This window comes from Leptosomus discolor, chromosome 4 (assembly GCF_034619465.1).
Source record: "Leptosomus discolor isolate bLepDis1 chromosome 4, bLepDis1.hap2, whole genome shotgun sequence".
NCBI classification, from domain to species: Eukaryota; Metazoa; Chordata; class Aves; order Leptosomiformes; family Leptosomidae; genus Leptosomus; species Leptosomus discolor.
This window is the reverse complement of record NC_141394.1, coordinates 36,647,436-36,672,388: the sequence shown is the minus strand read 5'-3', so window position 1 is coordinate 36,672,388 and position 24,953 is coordinate 36,647,436. Positions and strand designations below refer to the sequence as shown.

Genomic DNA, 24,953 nt, shown 5'->3' with positions numbered 1-24,953 from the left:
TTTATCATAGATTACTGTAAATATTAGATATTTTGTTCCTGTTCACAGCCTGTTTTGTTACACTAGAGGTATTTTGTTCTTTTTACTTTTGAAAGATTCATAATTAACCCAACAGAATTTTCCAATTTTTGCACATTTAAAGAAGAATCTCTACATAAATACTTCAACCTCTTCCCAGTGTTCTCTGCAACAGCATCTTAGATGTACTGTTTCCCATATGCAAATACGAGAGCAAGTGTAAAACTCACTGAGTTGCTCTGGAAAGGATTTTAACATTGCAGAAGCTAAAATAGAATTTGCTGCTTAGTTAAAAATGTTATGTTGTCTAGAACCAGCAATACTATTATTTATTTAAATCTAAATTGAAAAAAAATGCAGATGCCTTTAAACTCATCGATATATCAATGCTCAATATGTTACGGATCATTCTTTGCCACCCTAGCCAACCTCTCTTGTTATTCATACACCCTCTTCTTACACAGTATGAAATCTAAATATGTTTAAGAAGGACTCTTAACTACCTCACAACCAGATAGCCTCCTCTAACATTCTTGGTTTTGTGCTAACTAGCATCTCCTACATTAATGCCTCATTTCTGAACAGAAGTAAAAGATGAAGCAAAAGTATTTCAACTTAGCTAATTTTACATATAGTGCTGGTGGAAGAAAGACTGAAGTTCTGATATTACCACTAAATGAATTATAAATCACAGAAAATACACACTTACAAAGTCGTTTCTGCTTGGTCTAAAATATCACTCTCATTGCTAATGATCACTTGTTCGACATTTGTTATTGCCTCTACAAAACATGTTCATCCTATTTCTCTCTCTGACATATTCCCAGGCACAGCTCCAAGAGTCTTGTTGAAACATGGATACATTTCTTGCTATGCCATTACTGTCATGTGGTTGATTCTTCTTGGCTTGCATTCAAGTCAACTGCTTCAAGAGAGGAAAAAAAGCCAATATTGGTCCAAATTTCTCTTCATAGTGAGACAGGCTTCTCAGATTTGCCTAATTGCAATTCATCCATATAATAAATACTAGGTAATAAGACACTCCTTAAACTGTTAAAATCTATTACCAGAAAACAATTAAATCTCTGAAATCTTAAATTTTAAAGAATCCATTTTATGCAACTCTTTTGTTTGTGCTTTTTTAAAAAAAAAAAAAAATTTTTCTTCTACAGATATTTTAGATTGACAAAAAACTAGTTTTGACAAAATTAAAAGCAATTCTCACTTAACTTTCTGCTTTTCATCTGCACATACATTTTTCTAAAATTTTTTTTAAAGGTATATTTCAAGGTTGAAATAGTCTACGCATGCTGTCTTTTGCTTTGTAACTATTTAGATACCTATAAAGCTGGTTTACTTTCTGATTTACTCTGAATTGATTTACTGATAGCAGTGGAAGAGGAGATTTCCACAGCTGCATTAGAAATACAAAAAGAAGATTCTCTAGCAAATTGATACGTTTTTTGAAGCTTTGCTTTGTAAACAAATCCGTTAACTATCAGAACATACTAATTTTGTAAAAGATGGCTTTGCATTGATGCAAGACTAGATATTCCCTGAAGATTTTATAATTTCTTTTTAATACTTCCCTTATAGACTAATTACACTTTTTTTTTTTAATTTCTGAAACTTCTTTAGAATGTTGATGGTTTTGTAACATTGTTATGCTTAAAGTTGTTAGCATTAGTTATTTTATATGTCTTTCAGGCAAGACTAATTTTTGCAGTCCAACAGGCTTCCAAAGTCCTACAGAGAGCATTGGATCTTATCTGCTGTTTAACAGCAGAATTTCCTATTCAATTTTACAATCTTCCAGGTAGGAATTACTTTTTTCTCAAAATGTATATACTTATATTTTCACATTCTCAAAGTTTTCCTCCTCCTTTTGTTTTCCTTTTGGTAGTGTTTCTAACACTTTGAGGTACTCCAAGGGAATAAAACTAAGATATTTGCTTTGTATTTAAACATGATTACAAATAAATAATCTGGTTTTAAAACTGCTTTTTTTAAAAAAAAAAAAAAAAGAAATAGAGATCTTCATTAAATACTGCTGCTTCGTGGGTTCTTCAGACTGCATTCATGCCACAACTATTCAACTCAAACACATAAAATATGAAAAACAATCAGTTATGTTATGACACGCTGTCTGTCAACGTAGGCAGGTCCTAGTAGTAAGTTTTCCAGGTACTTTGCTTCAAAATTGCTGATAATCTATTTCTAAAATCCTGATCCATAGTCTAACAGCTTTCAGTGATGACAAGTTTTCTATACACAGAAAAAGATAACACTCAGCTGGGAAAAGACTGCACTGTAGAGATTGTTAACATTTCTCGCATTGCCAAGACTGCGATTGTTGTTCGGGAAGTCTGCATGGTCTATACTTGGGAACAAGACCGTAAAGCTTAAACATTGAAAACAGGAATAATACTCATAACTTCTCTAAACAGATGTGTCACTCAAATTGAACGCTTGGCTGTCAGAAATAAAAACATGTGCTCTTTCCTGATTTGTTCTTAACAGGACTTCAGAAGCCTATGAGAGAATCAAGGGCTAGGTACCTTCCTTTCATGTTTGCTGTCTTGCTAAGCAGTGAAAGTCAATAACATGGCTTTGAATCAGCAAGGGGATTCTAAAAATCTGACCTTAAATGCTGAAGCTCTTCAGCTGAAAGAAGTATTTATAAAAATACTCTGGTTTGCTAAGTCTAACCAGCTTAACTTGAATGCTAATCATCATACATGAATAAAAGGATACAAGCAGTCAGGGGATAAATTTACAAGTTTCCCTCCTTCTTCCCGAGCAAGTAATACCAAAAAACATTTACAATGGTAACTACGAATTTGTAAGACATCAATATGAAGATGCAGTTGATACAAAGAACAAAAATCTATATATGGTTTCTGTGGATTTTGGGGATAGTAATTTTAAGTGGAAGAACTGAAAAGCAAGCAGGTTAGAACCCTTTGGAAGTGGAGTGGCTGATACACCAGAAGGCTGTGCTGCCATTCAGTGACATCTGGACAGGCTGGAGGCCTGGGCAGGGAGGAACCTAATGAGGTTCAACAAGTGCAAGGTCCTGCACCTGGGGAGGAATAACCCCATGCACCAGTACAGGCTGGGGGTCGACCTGCTGGAGAGCAGCTCTGCAGAGGAGGACCTGGGAGTCCTGGTGGACAGCAAGTTTGCCATGAGCCAGTGATGTACCCTACACTTGTGGCCAAGAAGACCCCTGGTGTCCTGGGGTGCATCAAGAAGAGTGTGGCCAGCAGGTCGAGGGAGGTTATTCTCCCCCCTCTACTCCATATCTAGAGTACTGTGTCCATTTCTGGGCTCCCCAGCTCAAGAGAGACAGGGAACTACAGGAAAGAGTCCAGTGGATGGCTACAAAGATGATGAGGGGAGTGGAGCATCTCTCTCATGAGGAAAGGCTGAGACACCTGGGGCTCTTCAGCCTGGAGAAGAGAAGACTGAGAGGGGACCTTATCAATGCTTATAAATACCTAAAGGGCAGGTGTCAAGAGGATGGGGCCAGACTCTTTCCAGTGGTGCCCAGTGACAGGACAAGGGGCAATGGGCACAAAGCAGAGCACATGAAGTTCCACCTGGACATAAGGAATGATCTCTTTACACTAAGAGTGACAGAGCTGGAACAGGCTGCCCAGGGAGGCTGTGGACTCTCCTTCCCTGGAGATATTCAAAACTCTCCTGGATGCAGTCTTGTGTGACCTGCTGTAGGTGAACCTGCTTTAGCAGGGGGGGTTGGACTAGATGATCTCTAAAGGTCCCTTCCAACCCCTGCCATTTTGTGATTCTGTGACAAAGGACACATCTTTGACTATAAAATTGTGAATTTATGATAATTCCACTGACATCCACAGTTTAAATAACTATAAAAAAGAGCAAGTTGTCAATATACAGTGAAAAAGAATAAGGCGGCCGGATGAGAACAAGGTTCAGGGAAAACTATGATCATCTGATGAAGCATACAAGTTAAAAATGAGAAGGATCATCTGAACCTAGGGACAATAAAGCTATCATCTTGAACAATTTATGATAGTCATAATAGAAAGGTAAAGCCCGTGGAAAAAAATGTAACAGCTCCCATAGTCAAGCACGCTTTGGAAACATACGACAGCACATTTTCAGAAAACAGTTTCATTAAAAAAAACCCCAACTTATTGGCTGAAATTACATGCCAAGGAAAGAATCTGTCCTCAATGTGAAAGACATGCTTACAGCACAATCTGAAGCAAAACCATTTTGTCCAGTTTATCACCACCAACAAAAATTCTGTCAGTGAGCAGCAAGACCAAGAGAAACTGAGAAGCTACTGGCAAGGCACATTACAATGTCTGGCACACTGTTCTATTAAAAGAAGCAATGAACACTGCAGTCAACAAAAGGGCTGTGTATAAAACACATGCTAAGTTATGTGAGAAGAGGAATGATCAGACGAAAGAATTATTTTGTAAGTGTGATATCCCTGAGTGAGAAAATCTGGAAGTACAAAATAAAGAAAAACAAACAACCTGGCCAGATTAAAGAAATAAGACAGACCAAAAATACAGTCAGCATGTAGAAATATTTAACAAAATAATTTCTGAGCTCACTGCAAGAGGTTTCTAAAAGTATAAAAAATGGGGAAAAAGTAATAATTTGCATTCTTCTATCTTTTTAAGAGACTGTACGTATATTAACAATGTAGTTGGGAGAGTAACGGCATAAAGATGAGAGATTCTCATTCAGCTGAGTTCTGAAGTATTGCTAGGGCTTGTCCCTCCTATTTCAAGGACAAGCATAGAAGATTATAAGGAACCCATTCCTCAAAAAATTCCAACACTGGTTTAGTATCCAGAGATAAGATGACTTCCAGAAACCTATAAAATTGTTAATATGTTTTATTTATTAACTCCGGCAGTGTTAAATAGCAAATCTTACTCACCTAAACTCCAATTAAAGGGGCCATCCTACTAAATTTAGATAGTTGACTGAAGTGCTTAATATAAAAGACCTAACTTAAAAGGCTTGAGGGTTATCCTCTTTGCAGAAAATAGGACAGTTACTTCCAGAAAAATTTAGCTTAGCTGAGAAAGTCTCTCTAAGCCCCTTTTTCCTTCAACTACTGAAGAAGCATACGCCCCTCTCCTGGGAACCTTAGCAACATTCCTAGTTATGTGGGATACATCTGTGTCTATGAATCTCACCTTCCCCATTTCCCATGTTGGTGTCTGAAACTACTTATGGCTTTTGCTGCTTAACATGTATGGGGACAAGAGTTTTGTTAGATGCTTTCCTTACTTAAGATTGGATGAAGGGATTCTAGACCCATAAGAATATCTGCTGTCTTGGAGAGAAGGTCCTTTACTTCTCATACATGAAGGGGTTGTATGAAACATCCTGTATGCCTCAGATACAGCAGTATCCAATCAGAAGGAAGGCCTCTCTGTCTGTCAGCTCAGCATTTTGCCACCAGAATATCCAGATATGGTATCTGATTTTCAGAAATGAAAGCTTCATTTCTAGCATTCAGAAATTATGCATCTGTTCTGGGTGGGAAAGCCAGCTGAGCCTGCACTGAACTCTGCTCCTGATACACAAGGAATCAAATGTCAATATGATGCAGTTTCACTGCCTCTAGAATAACTGGTCTGGAATGGCAAGATGAAGTGACAAATTCACATCCCTTACAGATGGTGTTTCAAAACATTTGCAAAGTATCCATGTTTTTTCTTGCAAAATAAAATCTGGAAATACTTTTGAAATTCAAGTTTTAGTTTAAGCACTCAAGAAGCATGGGTCAAATAGCACATAGGTATTCAGGCATCCAAAATAACTTCCAAAGGCAGAAAAAACCCTTTCATTTATTAAAATAAAAGATTCCTAAATACTAAAGATATAGAAGATATACTAGTCAGTGCAACTTATAATATACAGCATCTTTCTCTAGAGCCTGAACAGGTTTCTTTTAAAAGGTAAGATACAAAGACATAGAAATGCAACTGCCAGTATGAAATCTTTATCCAATGTTTTCTGATTAAAGAACTGCTTTCCCATTTTCATAGCATAACATTTTCATAAGAGTAAAACTTTTTAAAGACAAAAGCCTTATTTGTGTTTGTTTCTTCATTTTTTTTATTGACACTGTAAGCAGACATTCTAAAACAAGGTGTAAATGAGGCTTTCCATGATCAAGGTACCTGAATATAAAAAGGAAGGGTATTGAATTGCAAATATACAAACAGTGTCACAGTTGGTCTCAGGCCTGTCTCCCATCCTTCGCTAACCATGCTGCAGCACAATTATATATAACTGTTTATTTAATTCTCTAAAAGCATGTTCAGGCATTGAAAAATGAAGACCAAAACCACAGCCATCCCTTCTTGAATGTTGCTGGCATTGTTATCCTGCCTTTCTTTTACTTTTCACGGTAAATTAATTCTGAAAACGCTGCCAATGAGACTGTTCACTGTCACTTTCACAGGGCCTTTCTCTGATCTGAGAGGGTCCACTCCACAGCAGCACTGGCATGACTTGGATGCTAAGCCTCCGAATGCTCATATAGGCTGATTAATCAACTATACAATCACTGGAAAGGTTAGGTTGAGCTATTTCTTTTTCCATTACTTCAGGCAAAAAAAATTCCTTTTGCCCATGTGGAGCTAAAGTGAGCTAGTCACAGTGAAGGAGGGAGGTCAAGAAGGGCACATGCAAAGTTACTGTAGATGTTGGCTTTCGGTGTTCTTAAAAGCCTGCTTTTCAAAGAATATTTTGATCCAAAAGAAAAAAAAAAACATGCTACTTTTCAGATTTCAAGTGAGGAAATAGGTTTACCCACAGATATAATAAATGTCCTCACAGAAAATATTAATTGGAAGTAATCGGTGACAATGGCAAAGCAGAAGGACTTCATTGTCAGACTTTAGCATGCTAAACTGCGCTGTTTAGAATGATATCAGAAAATTTGTTGTGAAGTCATAGTCACAACTGGATTTTTACAAAGGTATTTTTGATGTGGAGCTACTTTTGCCATTGTAATTCTTCAAAATAACAAATATCATGTGTGTACATTCCTCTTAGTATTAAGGTATTGCTAAAAGAAACCTACTCTTTAGTCTTTGACAGCTTAGATTTTAATATCTACAAAATTACTATCTCAAAATTTTATACACGGAAGCTTTTTTGCTGCATGTAGTATCTGCCAATCCTCTTCAATAGCATTATCCCATTCTGGCAACTGTCCATAACAAAATTTATTACAGCAAATTTGCATAGCAATAGAACAATCTGGGCTTGACATACAAAGGGTACTATTAGGTAAGATTTACCTCTCCAGTCATCTTTTGTTGTTCTTAGAACTTATTTCTTCACATCATCACATGATTTAAGGAAGTGAATAAATTATAAACGTATCACTGCTTGACTGAGAGATATTTTCTAATTCCAATTTTTTTTTAAATGTAAACTGTTATTTGTCCCTTAAGAATTTTAAACACAAGAAAATCAAAATAAACTTAGTCAAAAAGATTCTCAAGTTTCAATTGACAGAAATGCTGTATATACTGTTTTACTCTCAATCCTCTAAAGCACAGAAGCAAAAGCCACAACAATAACACAGAATAGCTCCAGAAATTTGTATAAAAATCTTACTGGTACATCATCAGAATAAGACAAGCAATCAAACTGCAGATATATGTCTTTTCCAGGGAAAAGAAAAAACTTCCACTAACTTTAAGTATAATAACAATAATATATTTAACTCAAAATAATTGATGGTTTCTTAATTGTGATCATAAACGGTATACAGCCTTAACCTTAGCCGCACAATGTATATTGACCCAAGGTTTCTTAAAGTAAAACACAAACATTACAATTACTGATGAGGAAAGTAAAATGCTGAAGAAATTAATTTAATGAATCATTAATAACAACAGTGATATAAACCATAGAATAAATGCTTAACTGTTCATTTCTTCTAGGCATATACTACAGAATTACAGTTTATACTGCAAGGGCATCAAAACTGTGAGGATGCAGCATTGCTCTGCTGCTATACTGAGGACAGGTATCGATGGGAGCTGTGAAGAAAAAGTAATGTTCTGAAAAATTTGCTACTCTGTACAGAATTGGAACTAGCTTAGTAGGTTCTCAGTGAATATGGATTAGAGATGAAAGCAGTGTTGGTGTAAGCAATGACTATTCTTTAAAGTGTTCCCCGTCTTTATTTATAAATTTTAAAAAGGCTTTGAAACAATTATTTTTGAAGCACCAAAATCATACAATGACGTTTGAAAAGAACAAAAGAAAAACAGGTGAAAAGGCAGCATTACTGTGGAGCATGTTACATCTATGTAGGGATGGCATACATGTCATATTCCTCAATTTCCAATGTGTAGATTATCTGTGTTCAGTATAACCTTAAATATCAGGATATCCAAAATACTAGTTTCAATAGTCTTCAGTGTGACTGGAAGATATTCTCTACTGCCTATATTTTTTTCCTGGTCTGTATTCCAGTTTAATAAATGTTGACATTTGTAGGAGGGTACAATGGGAAACCCTCCTCTGGCTATTATTTTATATATCAGTTATTGTGAATATGGTATAACATTAAGTGTACCTTAACACAGAGATCTACCTGGCTGCATTTAATCACTTATTTTTCATCAGAAAATATGATTTGTTGATACTGATGGTGTTTGCAGAAATATCCCACTCCAACAGCTAAAGTGTCCAGGCCTCTTACCTTAGATGCAAGAGTCAAATATCAAAAGAGTTAGTTACTTACCTGATATTGAACAGAGATCCTAAAATAATCCCAGTTCGAATAGTTAGCAATTTTAGTATGAGAAACCTCCACTAATTCCCAGCACAAATCAGAATTTTTTGAATCTAGGGTCAGAAGTGAATGGTCTCTCCAAACCAGAGATAACATAGGACTAAATAATGGGCTGTTTCCTATTAAAAAAAAAAAAAAACAACCAAAAAAACCCCCAAACCCCAACAAACCTGATGACATGTTGTCAGCTTTTCCCAAAGAGGAACAGTTTAGATTTCTAAAATAACAGTGAAAATATTAGTAAGAAAAATATTTCTTGCCTGACTGAAGGCATTACACATACTTAGCAACATAAACATTCAGGAGAGAACTAAGAGAAGAAGCTTTCCCATTCAACTAGTGGAATTAATTGCTCCTAAGTAGCAAGAATTATTTAGGTATTAATCAATATAGAGAACATTTCTAACACTGTCCTCCTTTGCTATGACTTTTAACCACTAAACTGAAGTATCAGAAAATATTAAAGAAATGAAAACCAAACATAACAAGGCACTACAAATACACAAAACAGGTTGAAATTGTCATAAGTACAAAGGCTTTCTTAACCACTTACCCAGGCACTGACACATCTGCCACAAGTGGTGATTTTGAAATCCCCATAGAGATCCTTGATGGCACCAGTTGTAAAGAATCCCTCCACCATCAGCAAAATGCCATACACAAAGAATGCAGCTGCTACACCATATATCACATACTTGAAGATGTCAATCCTGTATAGGAAGAACAGCAAAAATTATTTATCTGCATAAATATTTAAAGTTGACTTTGAAATTTCAGGGTGAGATAATCAGATCCGCTAAGTCTCAAAGTTTCTATGTTGGAGCCAGCTAAAGTGCTGATGTGGTATAATGACAGCTGAGACTGAAAATGGGAGTGAACCTTGGAATAAAATAACACCGATATAAGAAACGCTGGGCCATTTAATTTAATAAAATGTAAAAATGGATCTGTGTAGGTAAGAGAGTATAATTTGTCAGAATAATTTAAAAGTTAATTTTCATTTTATTTTTCCTCTAAATAAAGTGGCAAGGAAAAAAGAAAAAAGAAACAAGAATCTGACACATTTCCTGAGTAACACATTGTATCCAGCAATTAGGTTATAGAAAAGATAATCGTGTCACGATCTTCAATAAACCTCTCTACATGGACAAGTAGTTCCCAAGCTGCAATGCCAATCTGTGCTATCTTCTCCTCTTTATTATTTTTCCACTTATTCTCCAACAGACAAAGTGACTGACGCAGAATAATAAAGTCATCAAGAGAGATCCCTAACTTCAAACCAGAAACACGTTATTATGGAAGTAATAAGGTCAGATCATATGGCGTTCTTCTATAATGGGGCTTCAAAAACATCATTTCACAGACCCAAAGCTCGAGAAATGGAAGGGTGGCTTACAGTGCAACACACAGAGCCCTAGAAGGCTCAATTTATTACAAAGATTACCAAGCGCTGTCTAGAAGCCCAACAGTGGCTCAAGGAGGCTCTGCCTCCTAAATGTTCTCCCACAGACACAGTTTGTGAAAAGACATTAGAAAGCACCTCTCTGTTCTAAGAGTTTTGTCTAAACTTGGAAACATTCCTAGCAACCATTGCCTTGGCTCAGCAGGTTTCCATGTTTCATTCCTGGACTCTGAAAAACTAGCCATAGTAAGCTTCCAGTTTACCAATATGACATGACAGGATTTGTACAGCTCTAGAAAAGATGTTAGTAAGTTCCAGTCATGTTGTTCCGGTCAAGATAGCAACAGCTCATAACAAAGTAGGACAAAAAATAAGCGAGACACCCATTAGGATTTGCAAGATGAATTTTGACACGCACCAAAACCTACGCGAACTGGATGTTTCTCAAGACAAAGATTAATAACTTTATTGTTATAGAAAGAATTATTTAATGATAACATTTCTTTAGGATCACACTTTTCCTCATCACCCAAAGGACAACTCTCAATACATGTTTTACATGTACAACACAATAACAAAGCTCAAAACCCCATTAAAATGTCTTTGAGTTTGGATGGTTTTCAAGAGATCCAAAGTCAGATTCAAGTTTACACTTGGTATTTCAGATGTATGACTGTGTCTACAACTTCACTGAATGTATCTTAAGCTTGCATTAGTCTCATAAAAATCCAGTTAAACTTATGATTTGATTGGGGGTGGGAGAAGTATTATAAATGAATGCTTTTGGCACCTATTGTAGAATTTTTTCAGAAAGCGATAACTGAAGGGTTCTGGGAATGAGACAGGGTATGTTTTCCCCTAGTATTCCAGTAACAAAGCCCTCAGCTTTTTTCTACATCACTTTTTCTTTCATACTTAAGTGAAAACTATGGTAAGTTGATACCTTTGTAGAACAGATACATAAACCATTCAAAACAGAGAAACAAATTTAGCACTATAGACAGTATTAGAAGATGCAAAGATGAAATTTGCTTTAACACGTATAACTGCTGATTACATTGCAAAAATCCCATTTCCTCAGTTTATAGTCATTCAGACAGTGTAACAATTTTAACAGGAAAATGGTGTTTTGATCCCATCTAGCCATTATTGATGACAATTAAGTTATAAGAAACAAACAGACAGCAACTCTCTGGCTATTCCATTAAGATCTCTTCCAATTCCTATGTTATATACCTTATAAAATTGTGACCTCACCAGTGGCTGACGTGTGGGAGTTCTGCCAGCAGCAGCCGCTCACAGCCCTCTGTGTGCTCAGTGCTGTAGAAATTACAAGCTATCATTGCCCTAAAGAGAGGTTTTTAGGAAGTTCAGAGACTATTTCAGCCCTTGCAACAGCCCTTTAAACCATCTGTGCTGAGCATCCCACTGAGCTGCTTGTATCAAAAAGCATACTAAAAGGTCTCTGCTTTTTCTTCAGCCTTATGTGTAACTAAAGGAATAACTTCCATTTTAGCATTCCTTTCACAAGGAAAAAATATATATAGCCATATATATAGCCATACACTACCCAAATATAGAAATCAATTTCTTCCTCATACACTCTACAGAGAGAAGTAGTAAAATCTCTACTAATCAGACTACATAAGATGAAATAGCCAGACTTACTCCAAGGAGAAAGGATCTTGTATAATCCAAAGAGTAAAAGTATAAACAAAAATCATGAAACAATCATTCAATTACCTCTTTAAGTCACACATTTAATGTGTGCTGTATTTAAAAAAAAAATAAAATGTATTCCAACAGCAACATTTTACACATACATAGTTTTGAAGATATAGTTGGCATTATTCTGCAGCATCTACTAAATTTCCTATAAACTTTGATTTTCCAACAAAATTATAATCGATAATAAAATATAGGCCTTGTAAAATGGAGATTGCCTTTCTTTAAATTAAAATTTGATTCTTCATGGATGAACTCAGGGAGATTAATTGCCATCTGTGTTTCAGCAAAGCCTCAAGTGCTGCAGACAGTCCATGAGAGCAAGCAAGAAGGTAAAAGGGAATGGCAGCAGGGGTGATGAATGTGAGCCAATGGGCGAGATGGGCAAGGACAAAGAGAAAGGACATGCGGGGCTTACACTTATATAGGCTGGAATGGAAGGAAAGAGGTGGGTAAGGAGCAAAGGAAGAACAGATAAAAATATAAAGACAAATTTTGTACCCCGACAAGATTGGAAAGATACACATTAGGTGAAGACTAAAGCTACACCAAATGAGAAGAACAAACAGAAATCTTGTATACCTATTCACTAAATGCAGTTGTTCTAAGAGTATTATATAATGATATAAGCAGAGTCATGAAACACTTCTATTAAAAGGCAGTCAATGAATTTTTCAAAGAAACCTGAAATACTCATTGATCAAGCAATCTTCACATATCAACCTAGGGTTGCTGGGTAAAATAAGCTGAACGATTATCTATTGTTCTGTGTAAATTGATCATGCGAAACATCTTGAAATTAGTAAAAGCCTTTTCTTTTATCAGAATAATCTAAGACATTTTCTGCATACTGTCTTAATCTTGTAAATGTTTCACAGGTTCCAGATCTGCTTTTCCTCACCACACTATGTTCAGAAATGTTAAATACACAAACATCACTGTTTTCAATTTGTGATTTAAATCAAGATTATCTTTCAATTTTTAGTTCTTTTTCTGCTGCTGGATCATTAATTATTCCATATTATGTGGAATTTCTAATTCATTAATCCGAATCTGGTTCTATCCAACAAGATGAATATTAAAATAGCTCTAGAGAAAACACTTTCTTCCTCTGACAGAAGTTACTGAATGAAACCATCAATGCTCACACCTCAACAAACAGGTTGCAGCTGAGTATAGAGTAGACTATCCCAGCAGGGACAAGTCAGAGGCGAGTGAAAACATTCTCAGTGAGTCAGATCAATGTTGCAGATTTCCTACTGTGTATTTTCATGGTGCTTTGGCAAATTCAATGAATAAAAAATAAAATAAATCAGGATGGAATAAGATTAACTGTTGAATGATCATGTCTATGTGCAGCAGGCTTTTACAAAAAGCGTGTTATAACAAGTTACATTTTTGTTATTGTTGCTGAGACTCTTACAATCAATTGAGCTCATAATTATTACATCCTGCTAACTTCTGTTAACTGTGTCTAGAATTAATAATGCTTTGGGCTTGTGGAACAAGTTTCTTCACTGGAGTAAATCAGTACTGCTCCACATAATAAATGGATTTGCTATCCCCAACAGATAAGCCAAGAACTGTTAACATTTACCCTTTATATTTTATTATGTCCTAAAAGGGATTGCAAATTGTAGGAACCCTGAAGCATTTACACTCTTCAGTCTAATCATGGTACACTTTCTGCCCTCAATATTGAGGTATGGTACTCAGCTAATGCACACCAATGTATATTATTGTATCAAAATTACTTAATATAGCTTTGGAACAATCTACTTACTAGTTAGGGATACTTTTTCTATAATTTGGTTAATACAGGAATGCATTACAGACATTTATTTGCAATTAACAGCAACAAAAAAGAGCATTAGTTTGCCCCGTCACATGTGATTCTCATGTTGCCCAGAAAACCTCTTTATTCAAATAAAGTACGTGCACACTTCAGCCCTAACAAGCAATAAAAGCCTAATATTACAGGAGATTTGGTTGGCCTAGCCCACCAGAGTACTAGGTATTACTGTGGAACTTGTTTTCCAACATTTACAATTCTGCCTCAAATTTCCCTTCCTGACTTTATAACGTAACTTCTCCAATACAGATGATAACATTCAGGTAATACAGGTGCTGAATAGCACATAATTGTCAGCAAACTGTACCTATACTCTCTGAATGCAAAGAGATTCAGGCAATTATACCAATTTCTAAGCTAAAAAAACAATAAGGAAAATAAAATACCAAAGCTATCAAAGTACTAAAAAGTTAGCTAGATTATCATAGTACAATTCCTAATTAAAAACTGGTTTTGTTTTTGTTTTTGTTTTTTTAAAGCTGGCATAGACAATTTAGAAAGATGAGAAATGCATGCAATCGCTACTATTGTGGTGGATCAGTTTTGCAGGCTTTTGGGGTTTGGGGGTTTCTTTTAATTAGTTTTTTTTTTCATCACAAAGAACTTCGAATAGTTGATGTTCACATCTAGCATGTGCCATAATCTCTGTTGCTCTGTAAAACAGCAATGCTGGACTTTATGCTGATCCCCTTGCCCCCTGAAGAATTGATCCTAAGAGGCTCTTAAAAGACTGAGATAGCATCCTGCACCCTCAAGCTATCTCAAACTTGTAGAGAGTTTTTTGAACACGTTTTTTGAAGAGAGACAAGATATAAAGGGGTATTTGTAAGCAAGATGGTTTGTTTAGGGTATGCAGATACCATGCCCCAAGGAAGTTTTTAAAAGAGGTGCTCAGGCTCTCCTGCAAACCAGCTGGGAACAATTTCTTGGTGTAAGTTCATGACATTATTCACTTAAACAGTTTGAGCAAAGAAGATAGTTGGTACCATGAAGCATAGACGAATTGTTAGCAAAGTGAGGAGACAAGCAAAGGCAAACTTCAGAAGGAAAACATACAGCCAGCAGGGAGAAAGAAGGATTTCTTAATAATTATGTACTACCTGTAAAGTAAGACCAAAAAACTCCAGGCCAGGTAGCAACATAAATGAGGTAAAAGAAACTGAAATATCCTCACTGTGGAGAAGGGAAAAATGAAACTATGAAGTATATGTCTGCATGGGTCAATGAGGGATTTTTCTGAGATTAGATTAATATAGAGTCTAAACTTCTAAATTTCGGATAGAAAGAAAACAAAATTGGAGTACAGAATTCTCAACTAAAGTTTGTCAGGAAATGATAGAAGAAGAAAAGATTAACAGTAGAGAAAGGATAAGAGCAACAAAGACCTAAAAGTATTTTTTTATTAAAGAAGAAATAAAACATCGTAAGAAGAAATCAGAAACTTCTGATTCTACATTTCTGGAAGAAATTTGGTATGTAATAATACAAACCATTTGCTCAAAACTAAAGCCAGACTGTTAGGATTATATAAAGAAGAGATCATCATACTAGAATATGCAAGTTAAACTCATATTCTGCAAAGGCCAGACTTTGTTATTCTACTCTGACCAGAAGCTGATGTGACATAAGATCCCATCGATTTTAACAGATTAATTTGTGGCTTACAACTCTCTACAGGTATGCAGAATACAACTCTAAATCATCATCTTCTAAAAGTATGATGGTTGCTTCCTTCCTAGGAATGGGACAGTTGAGCCAGGATTTCATGGAGCAACTCTAAAAGCAGTAGAAAGTTCATAAGCCAATGGAAGAGGAGCAATAGCAGTGCAAACCACATTTCTGTCTTATGAACCTTGTAACTTTCTTGGAACAGAAAAGGATCCAGCATAAGAATTTAAATAATTATGAAATGTTGAAGTCCAAACCACAAAATTCTGACTATGATATATGGATGAGGCTGCTTCTCAAAGTTGTTTCTGATCATGTGGGCTTGCTCTGTTTGCTCACCTCCAGCAAAGCTACTTTCTTAGAAACATTTTCAAAGCTGCTAATTACAGAAGAAATCTGGAGCCCTCTTTGACTGAAGAAGGCCAAAAAAAGATTGGAAGTAGTGCACAGTAACATGCAGACTTCTGGCAGAATTACATGATGGTGGTTTACACTAGGAATACTGAACTCCCATGCAACTTTCCATAGCAATGAAGTGTAAAAAGATGTGGCAAAAGCATATGACAGCATTTGTGAGTATTTCAATATTACAAATGTAAACTTGGAGTCACACGCAGTAAATATTGACAGCGTAAGACTGACAACTTAATACTAAAATGCCAGACTGGCATGGTAATAGTTAATTTTACCTTTTTCAGATCTCCTGTGGAAAGGTCAGTTATCTTAGTTTTGCATGGCATACAAAGCAAGGTTTAGCAATATTTATATTACATAGGAATATATGTTTTCCATTTTACATATTTATAAAGTAAACCAAGACTAAAAGGAATTAAAGGCACGTAAAAGAGAAAAATATATTTCCTATGAAGATGAACCACCTGCTGAGAAAGGTCTATTGCAAATGTTTCAAGTCACAGGCATGCAGTGATTATAGCCAATCTAAAATTCCAGACAATCAAGAAAGAGAGCTGCTTAAAACAGTAATATATAAATAATACAGCAGTCTGCCTAAAAGTAGTGGACTGTATTTGTATAGACAAAGACCAAAAAAATATGTATGTAAGATCATTTTGCTGTTATTCACATGCACTGCTATGAATTTCCTTATTCAATTATTTCATAAAATGAGGACCACATTTTTGTAGGTACCTCTCAAATCCTCTATTTTACTTAAACAGATTCTTACTGGTTTTGTTTTTAACAGATACAGAATACTAGGCTACAGAATACAGCTGAGGAGGTAGTAAATGAGACTTTTTGGCACTGTATAATCTTGCAAAGGTCATATTCTCAGGTACTGGCATGTTTTGTCATGTCAGGACATTTTGCTACCAAATGGAACTAGATCTGAAAAGCTATGTTCTGCATCTAGTCTTTAACATGCTATATTTGTCCAGTGTTACATTTTATGCGTGACTGAACCACTCCAGTGAAATAGAAACTATTCTCTTTAAGAAAACTGTGTTGTTTTAAAAATGAAAAATGCATCCTTCAAGGAAATTGTGCTCTCTCTGGTCTTTCCTGCCAAATTATAATACACGAACAAGACACATGGGCCAAAGTTAGACCTTCCTTGCAGAGATAACTTAATTTTTCTACATGTAGTCAGAATCCAGTCACAAGAACTCGGAGTGCTATTGGTGGGAACTTTCATTAGCTTAGTTAGAAGTCTTTTTACCACTGAGCTCAGTGAACAAAACTTTTACTTTACAGCATGTAGAAATTAGGAGTACATCCCTATTAGTGTTTTGTCTCAGGAATGGATGCTTTTTATTATTTTTTAAGCAAGTCCTAAAGCTGTCCCTACTTTTTGAGATATGGTTTGCATCATGTTGTTCAGAGTGCACAACATGGATTCCTTTCCAATTAAGCTAAATTCTAAGTATGTTCCAGAAGTGCTCCTGCTGCACTCCAGACACTAAAGGATGTTCAGTTCATTGTATCAGGCAAGACAGTCCAAAGTAAGTCCCTGAAATAAATACTGTATAAACAGCAAGTTATTAGCACCAAGTATATAGGTCTATCAACTAGTTTTTATTGTGCTAATACTGCTGTCTATATACGTGTAGCCATATGACTCCTCTGCTTAACTCTGGACTACATCTTCAAAGCTTAAATCTCAAAAATACCAAGACAGCAGATTCTCTGTAGGTTTCAAAAGAGGATTTGAATAAGGCGGTTCTCAGAACGCTGTTGTCCGTTTTTCATAGTGCAAGATTGTCATGCCGTGCAGTATACACAGTAGACACACAGTATTACATATCAAGCTAGGATTTCTGCAATACTTGGGTGAAATACGGTTAATTGAAAATAACCACAGACTCACAGAAGAAACTACACTTGACATATCAATGTCATAATATTCAGGGATTTTAACGATAGTTTCCAAGCATTGCATTTGCAAAATATTTTGTAATAAAACATTTTTGCTGATAACTTTTTTCAGATACATCACTTTTTTCAGATATTTTAGAGGCATCAAATTGACCTAATGCAACAATAAAATCTAAAAACAAACATACTTTTAAGAATGCGTAATTTAAAAATAATTATTTTTATATAAAACCATAATTTTATTGCTAATTTTACAAATATGAAACTAAACTTTAGATCATACTCCCTAGATAATATATTGATTTGTATATAAATGAAAAGTAAACTATTGTTTAAATAACCTCTTAGACACTATTACATAAACAGGACTGTGAAAACAACCCCTACCAGAAGGCAGTGTACACCTTCAAAAGGCAGTATACATCTCAAACAAATGACTGTCCAAGCCTGGACTTCAACCACAGGCAGTCATCCTTCTAGCTTTAGTATATGCAAACTGTCTACATCTCCACTTCTTTCCTGTCTCTTCTTGTTCATAGGCTCAGATATAGCTGAATTGGTGCCCAGATCAATCATCTTCTTACAGAACGAGTCAGGTCATCTGCCAGGTCTCTTTAGGATGGTTGCAGCTTCTAGACATACTATTGACACAGCCTTGCATAAGTTAGCAATTGCTTGTCCTGATATAGAGCCTTACATGCTTTGTTTCCCGTAATACAAATAGTTTTTAAAACATAATTTAAGTTCAAATTTAAAGAAAGCCAAGCTTTCGTAACAGATCTAACGTGTATAGGGAAAAACAGATTAGTATTATTGCATACTAAGTAGATGACTAAAACAGAACCATCACATGGCTTAATGCAAATATTTATAAACACTGTATGGTATATCATCTAGCCTTTACTACAGGGCTCATTGTAACACCTTTCACAGTATTCTATTAATATTAGTGTAATAATATTAAAGATAACAATAATATTTTTAGTGGTGCCAATTTTTAACTTGTGATTGCTGCAGAGCCACAAAACAAAGCCACAAAAAAAAAAGCACAAAAAGAACAGCAGAAGATCAGAACAACATCTAGTTATTTATCTCTCAGAATACTGGTTTCAAACACTAAGAGAAGGGATATAAAAGCTTCTACGCATGCTCTTTTGGTTTTCCTCAAAAGAAAACAGTTTCACACACATGTATATTACCAAATAATAGCCTTTTAATAATCAATGGCTACACACTGACTAATAGAAAGGTTACCAGCAAAGGTCAAACACAGGCTTTCACATTTTGAAAGGAAGGAAATTTTTAGCTGCAAGAAGGTGGCTCCAACAGAGTGTCTGTGGCACTTCCAACAGAGGAGATCGTGACAACAGATTTACAGATTGTAACTTCATTTAGTTTACTATTTGTTTTCACACCTTTAAAAGGAAGTGAATTTACAACGACCTGAATTAGCTCAGACTGTAGTAGGAAAATGTAGTTACTGTTTCTATCAGGAAGATTTCTTCATTTTCCACTCTAAGAGCATGATTCCCTTGTTCTGTGGCCTATATATCACAAACATGTGACAGATGGCACTAACTGGCCACATCTACTAAAGAGAAAGAACTGTGAAAAGATGCTGTTGGGAAATCACCAAACATACCTAGTGCTGCTGATTTCCTAAAAAACATCTTCTGGAATTGGTTCCAAACACCAGAGAAATATTAAAATTAGCTCATACAATACATGCTTGATAGCCATACATAGAATGGTTTGAGTTGGAAGGGACCTTAAAGATCATAGAGTTCCAACCCCCCTGCCATGAGCAGGGACCCCTTCCACTAGACCAGGTTGCTCAAAGCCCCATCCAACCTGGCTTTGAACACACTCATATCTATTACTGCTGACTTCAGAATCTTCTCAAAATCAGTGATTAAGGAAGTGAATCTACTTATATCCAGTACTTTGCAGATATAGTGTTCACTGCAGTTTGTTAAGTTATTAGAAGAATAACTGAATACTGCCTCAATCAGATTACTCTGCTTCAGTGAAACCTACAGAGCTGTTAAATTGACAAAGTAGGCAACACAAACCATTCACTTCTTACAGTTACATCATAAAGTCAGTTTTCAGGATAATTTAAACCATCTTTTTTTTTTTTTTTTTTTAGGATCCTTTTGAATCACAAGGAACTAAAATAACTACTCTACCTCCACTGAAGGAATCCACATCTCAAACAAGAGTTTATGACTTTTGCACATTAAATACCCTAACAGGCATTTCTTCATCTGGCAGGGGAAGGGGGAAAACAGCTACTGTTAGAGCAGTGGTAATGTTGACAGTGAGGAAGTCGGGGACTATGGGTAATGAAGTTTCACAAAAGTGATTCAGAAAGCAATATATTTAGCAGTTTGTCCCAATTAAAGGGTCACTCATTGCTAATTCTGAATGTTTTTTATAATCATCCAAATTATTAAAGGCTCATGAGAGTCTACAGAAATTATCATGTAAAGAGAGAAGAGTCTACTTCATTCAGCTTTGTGATTTTTGAAGATATGCTTTCTCCATAAGGAATACTTATCTGTACAGTATGTGTTCTCATGAATTTGAATAAATTTATTTTACTTTTTCAAGACTTCAGGGCATCTGCATTACCTGTGTCACCCCAAAGAAATCCAAGTCAGGCTGTAATCCAGTGTTCTGAGACAAAATCCTTTTAAAAAAATCATTGTTACTCTTTAGAAACTATTGTGTTTAGCGCCCTATTACAGGCCAAGTTTGGTTTTGTTTTTTTTTTTTTACCCCTCAAAACAAGCAAGCAAAAGAGCATTCTTTACTGTAAAACTTTGCTATAAAAGCACCATCTCTGTGTCACCCACCATCTCTCTAGGATGTCTCCAATATCTCAGAATTGTCGAGCATGATCATTCCATATTTTAACTTGGAAAGAAAATCATAAATTTGAGAAAATTTATTACATTGCCTGAGATTGAAGGAATTTTAAAACCAGATGCAAAACTTGCTCTTCATTTTTCAGATTATAAATATAATTGGAGTAATTCCAAAGCAAATATGAACTGCAGCTGGTATGTATAATTTGGACCAAGATAAGAGTCCGGGGAGCTGGAATCAGGAACCACATCCACTCTGCAGGGCCAGCACTCAGACTGACTCCTTCTGTTCCATGGTGGTGCTACTCTTGGCTGAAACCCCAAGGGTAGAGCCCTCCAAGGGGACTTCAACGCCTATTGCAGGTTCTTAATTAATTCATCTCTCCCCAAGCATCAGGGCACCACATGGGACGAGGGCTCCCCATGGGGCAGCCAGGGCCCATCCCAGCATCCGACCCAGGAAGCAGGGCAGTCAGGGGGTAGCTGGGGCAGCCCCAGCCCCATGGCCAGGTGAGTCCATGGCAAGGGACTGAGAGACCCAGGCTGGACTGAAATGGGGTCCTGGACCATGGGCAGGTGGAGGGGAGGTAAGGCAGGGACAGTGAGCGCTGCTGCTGCCCTCAGGGACATTGATATTTCTGAATGGCTTTGCTGGATTTTGGTACTTTGGCTTTTACTTTAGGCACCTAAAGAGTGTTTCACATCTTGTTTATGCCCTCATGCTCTTTCTCTACCAGATTCTACTGCTGGTTTTAAATTGCAATAGGTAGCTGTATTGACAAAGAGATACAGGGTGGCTTGTGAGTTGTGTTATTCAAGTTCAGAACAAACACAGTTGAGGTACAGTTAAAAAAAGCCCTTATCTCCTACCATCCCCATAAGTAGCTCTGATAGGGACTGATTTTTATTCTGAATGACATTTGAAATCCACTGTGCTAAGAAAAATATAGACAGAAACCATAAGCATGATTAAACAGAATCTAACACACTTCACTCCACTGCAGCATCTGCCTAGCACATTTATCCACAGAAGGATGGACTCCAGGTCAGCCTGAGACACTTCACAGCACTATAAGCATTAAAAGCCAAAACGTCCTAAATTTTCTTTAAAAAGTATAACTTAGTAGGGCACACTGCTAGATTTACTTTTTTTTTAATTCTTGTTCTTTCTAATCAGAACAATAAACACCTAGGTTTTATTTCCATTTCAATATGTATAGTTTTAAGAATGTAGGCACTGCACTGTTTGTTTCTACTTACATATCTTTCCTCTCTGCTTTTTGGGCTTTCAAAGCAACATAATTACCATAGGACTTCTATACTGCCAACTGTTAACCAGTAGTTGTGACAAAATATCAAGCATTTCGTTTCCCTACAATTAGTTTACAAAGCACTGTAATATCTACTTAAGCAGGTAGAAAAATCATGGGTGCAAGTTTCTTTGAGAATCGCAGAGTTTATCCAGTTAAAAACAATGGTCCATCTGTCTTTAGTCAAAATATTTGCTTCTCCTCCCTTTAAGACATAACTTTAGAGGCATCTTTCATAACTGAATAAACTGAAATTTCAATTCCAGTAGGTCTGCCAAGGAAAGAATTTGGTTTAGTATATCCTTACATAAAAAAAAATCCATACAAATCAAAAAGCTACTAGCTAAGCCAAACAATTAAATGCCAAGAAAGGAAAACAACAACAAAAATAAAACAGAAAAAAAAAAAAAAACCACAAAAACCTTTTACAGTTCCTTAATCCTTTCCAGTGAATGATATGCATTTGAACTATGTCTCCTGACTGATATTTTTCACTTAAGTATTTGACAGAGGGAAGCTGGAAAACTTGCTGTGAAGAGAAAGCATTGATTTCTCAGTGCGGCTCTTCTGCACTAATGGCTTCCTAGGGACTAATAAAATAAGTTAGAGCCTAATAAAATGACTGATCTTTCATTCAGGATAACAATGAACCTTAGCCACCAAGTCAAGTCAGACCCATTATTCTAAAAGACAAGTCAAAAAGGCAAAGCAGAAGTCACATACTTCCGATTATATAATATATAACTATACAAGAACATTTAATTTCCTTGATCCTAAGAAATTTGGATATAGCATAGCAGTGACATACTTGTTTGGTACATTATCCCTTCTGGTTACTAATTCCACAAACAATACAGCTAACATTCACAGAGAAGCTTTGGAAATGATTTTGATAATACAACACTACACAAGTTGAGATATTTTAGATTCTGTTTCTAGCTGTTATGAAAACAGTGGCACCAAGTCAGATCAAATATATATCTTCTCCGTTTGCCTATCTCAAACAATGAATATAAAAAAGTTAAAGCAGGCAAGTCAACAGAATAACCTCCAATGCTATTCCAGCCTCTGGGACTTCTGACCTGGATAAATATGAATGTCATTAGAAACCATCAATGGATTTGTTTTCCAAGATTATTCAGTCTTCCCTTGAACACATATAAGCTTTTGTCATCCACAGTATACAACTAACTTCACAGGTCTGCTATACAACAGCTGAAGACCCATCACTTGTTCCTTCCGAGCCTGGTGCCTACAGGTTTCCTCTGATACCTCAAACTTCTTGCACTCAACAGAAAGACAATCTAACCTTGTGCACCTTATTCACAACATTGTGAATTTATAGACCTCTAGCCCAACAGCACTTAAGCACCCTCTTTCTAGATTGAAGTGTCCTACTATATGCAATTTTTAACCATATGGCCTCTGTTCTATAATCATCCTTTTTTTTGCTTTCTTTGTGGCACCAGTACTGTACACAGTATTAAAGATACAGATGAAAGATAGATCTATACAATGGCATAAGTATGTTCTCTGTTTATCTGTTTTCCAAGTAGTTCCTGGTACTTGGTTTGCTTTTTGAGCACAGCTAAGCACTGAGCTGCCTTTATCATGCAAGTATCCATCATAAGAGGTCAACGTTTTGATGGATGATCAAATCCCTTCTCAAAAAAACATTCATAAAAGAAAAGATTTACAAATTTGAGGACAGGATTCTTCAGCTTTATTACAACCATTAGCAGACAGATAAGAATTTCTGTTTCAAATATCTAAGAAAAATGTTTTAAAGAGATTAGGATATATGTCATTTAATTTCAGGCTACAGTAAACTACTTTTTAAAATGTAATTAATTTATCAAAGGGAAGGAGATGCTTAACAAAACAAAGGTTTTCCAAATATAGATTCTCAAGAGCAGCAAAGCATCATGAAACCTTGAAAACAGATGAATTCTAGGAAAACTAGAGGCAACAGAGTTTTGCCTTTTGAAGCCTCAGGGTTCTGTACAACTCTTCAGTTACTTCTTTATTGAATTTATTCCCAGAACTAACCTGCTACATGTTACACACTCCTGCTTTATTTATTTAGATTTAGAAATCGATTGATTTCTCATACTTTTTAGCAAAGAAATTATCACAGGATAAAAAGGATAAAAGCAAGCATGTGTGGATCAGATTCATCGATATTGTATGAGGTAATGTTTATTAATAAATTAAATTATAACTATGGGATACTAAATAGTACTACAAACTGCTCGTCAATCGAAAAAAATATCAGCTCTGTCAAAACTTCATGTGCTGAGCTTATCCAAATCATTCTTTCCATGATTTTTATTACAACACATTTTCTTGAGTCAAATTTGTATTCCCCGTGGAATTTTTCATCAGTTTTAAAAGCAAACAACTAAAAGAAACTAGTTACTTACATAGTAAAGACATCAATAACATCTCCTGCAGCTCTTGTCATCTCAAAGTAGGTTTGCAGAATGTTGACGGTTCCTGAAAGTGCTTCATGTCCACAACCACAGAACAGCGCAACCCCAGCATACAGCAGAATGGTAGCAATCAAAGATGCGTAGGGAATACCTCCCAGGCATTTGATGCAACACTCAAAGCACCCTACCAAAAAAAAAAAAAAAAAAAGTTTTGTGTTAACATCTGTCAAGAAAGCAAGAAGAAAGTTTTTACTCTTGAGAATTACATTTGAAAATTGAAGACTGCAGGGCAAAGAGAGATTAGGTCAAGTATAATAACCCATAATGCCAAAAAATCCATGAAAGTACACAGATTAATTCAATTTATGAGTTTTCTCTTGAGTTGCTGCTTGATCTATTAAATGTAGACATGCCATCTGATTAACATGAAGTGTTAAACTGTTAATTCCTTGTACAGGTTCATGCTTTTATTCAGAGCAGGTTACAATGTCAATCCATATTCGCAA

The 24,953-nt window shown here is 35.9% G+C and overlaps 1 protein-coding gene across 1 annotated transcript in view; it reads right to left on the bottom strand.

Moving 5' to 3' along the window:
- Positions 1 to 24,629, bottom strand: part of GPM6A (glycoprotein M6A) — a 42,166-nt gene extending 17,537 nt beyond the window's left edge. Inside the window, exons 1-2 of the mRNA XM_009952254.2 lie at positions 24,439 to 24,629; positions 9,408 to 9,564 (exon numbers count right to left, since the gene is read on the bottom strand). Coding sequence (XP_009950556.2) covers positions 9,408 to 9,564; positions 24,439 to 24,479 — 198 coding nt within the window. The 5' untranslated portion in view covers positions 24,480 to 24,629. The remainder of the gene's footprint in view (positions 1 to 9,407; positions 9,565 to 24,438) is intronic.
- Between the last annotated feature and the right edge of the window lie 324 nt (positions 24,630 to 24,953).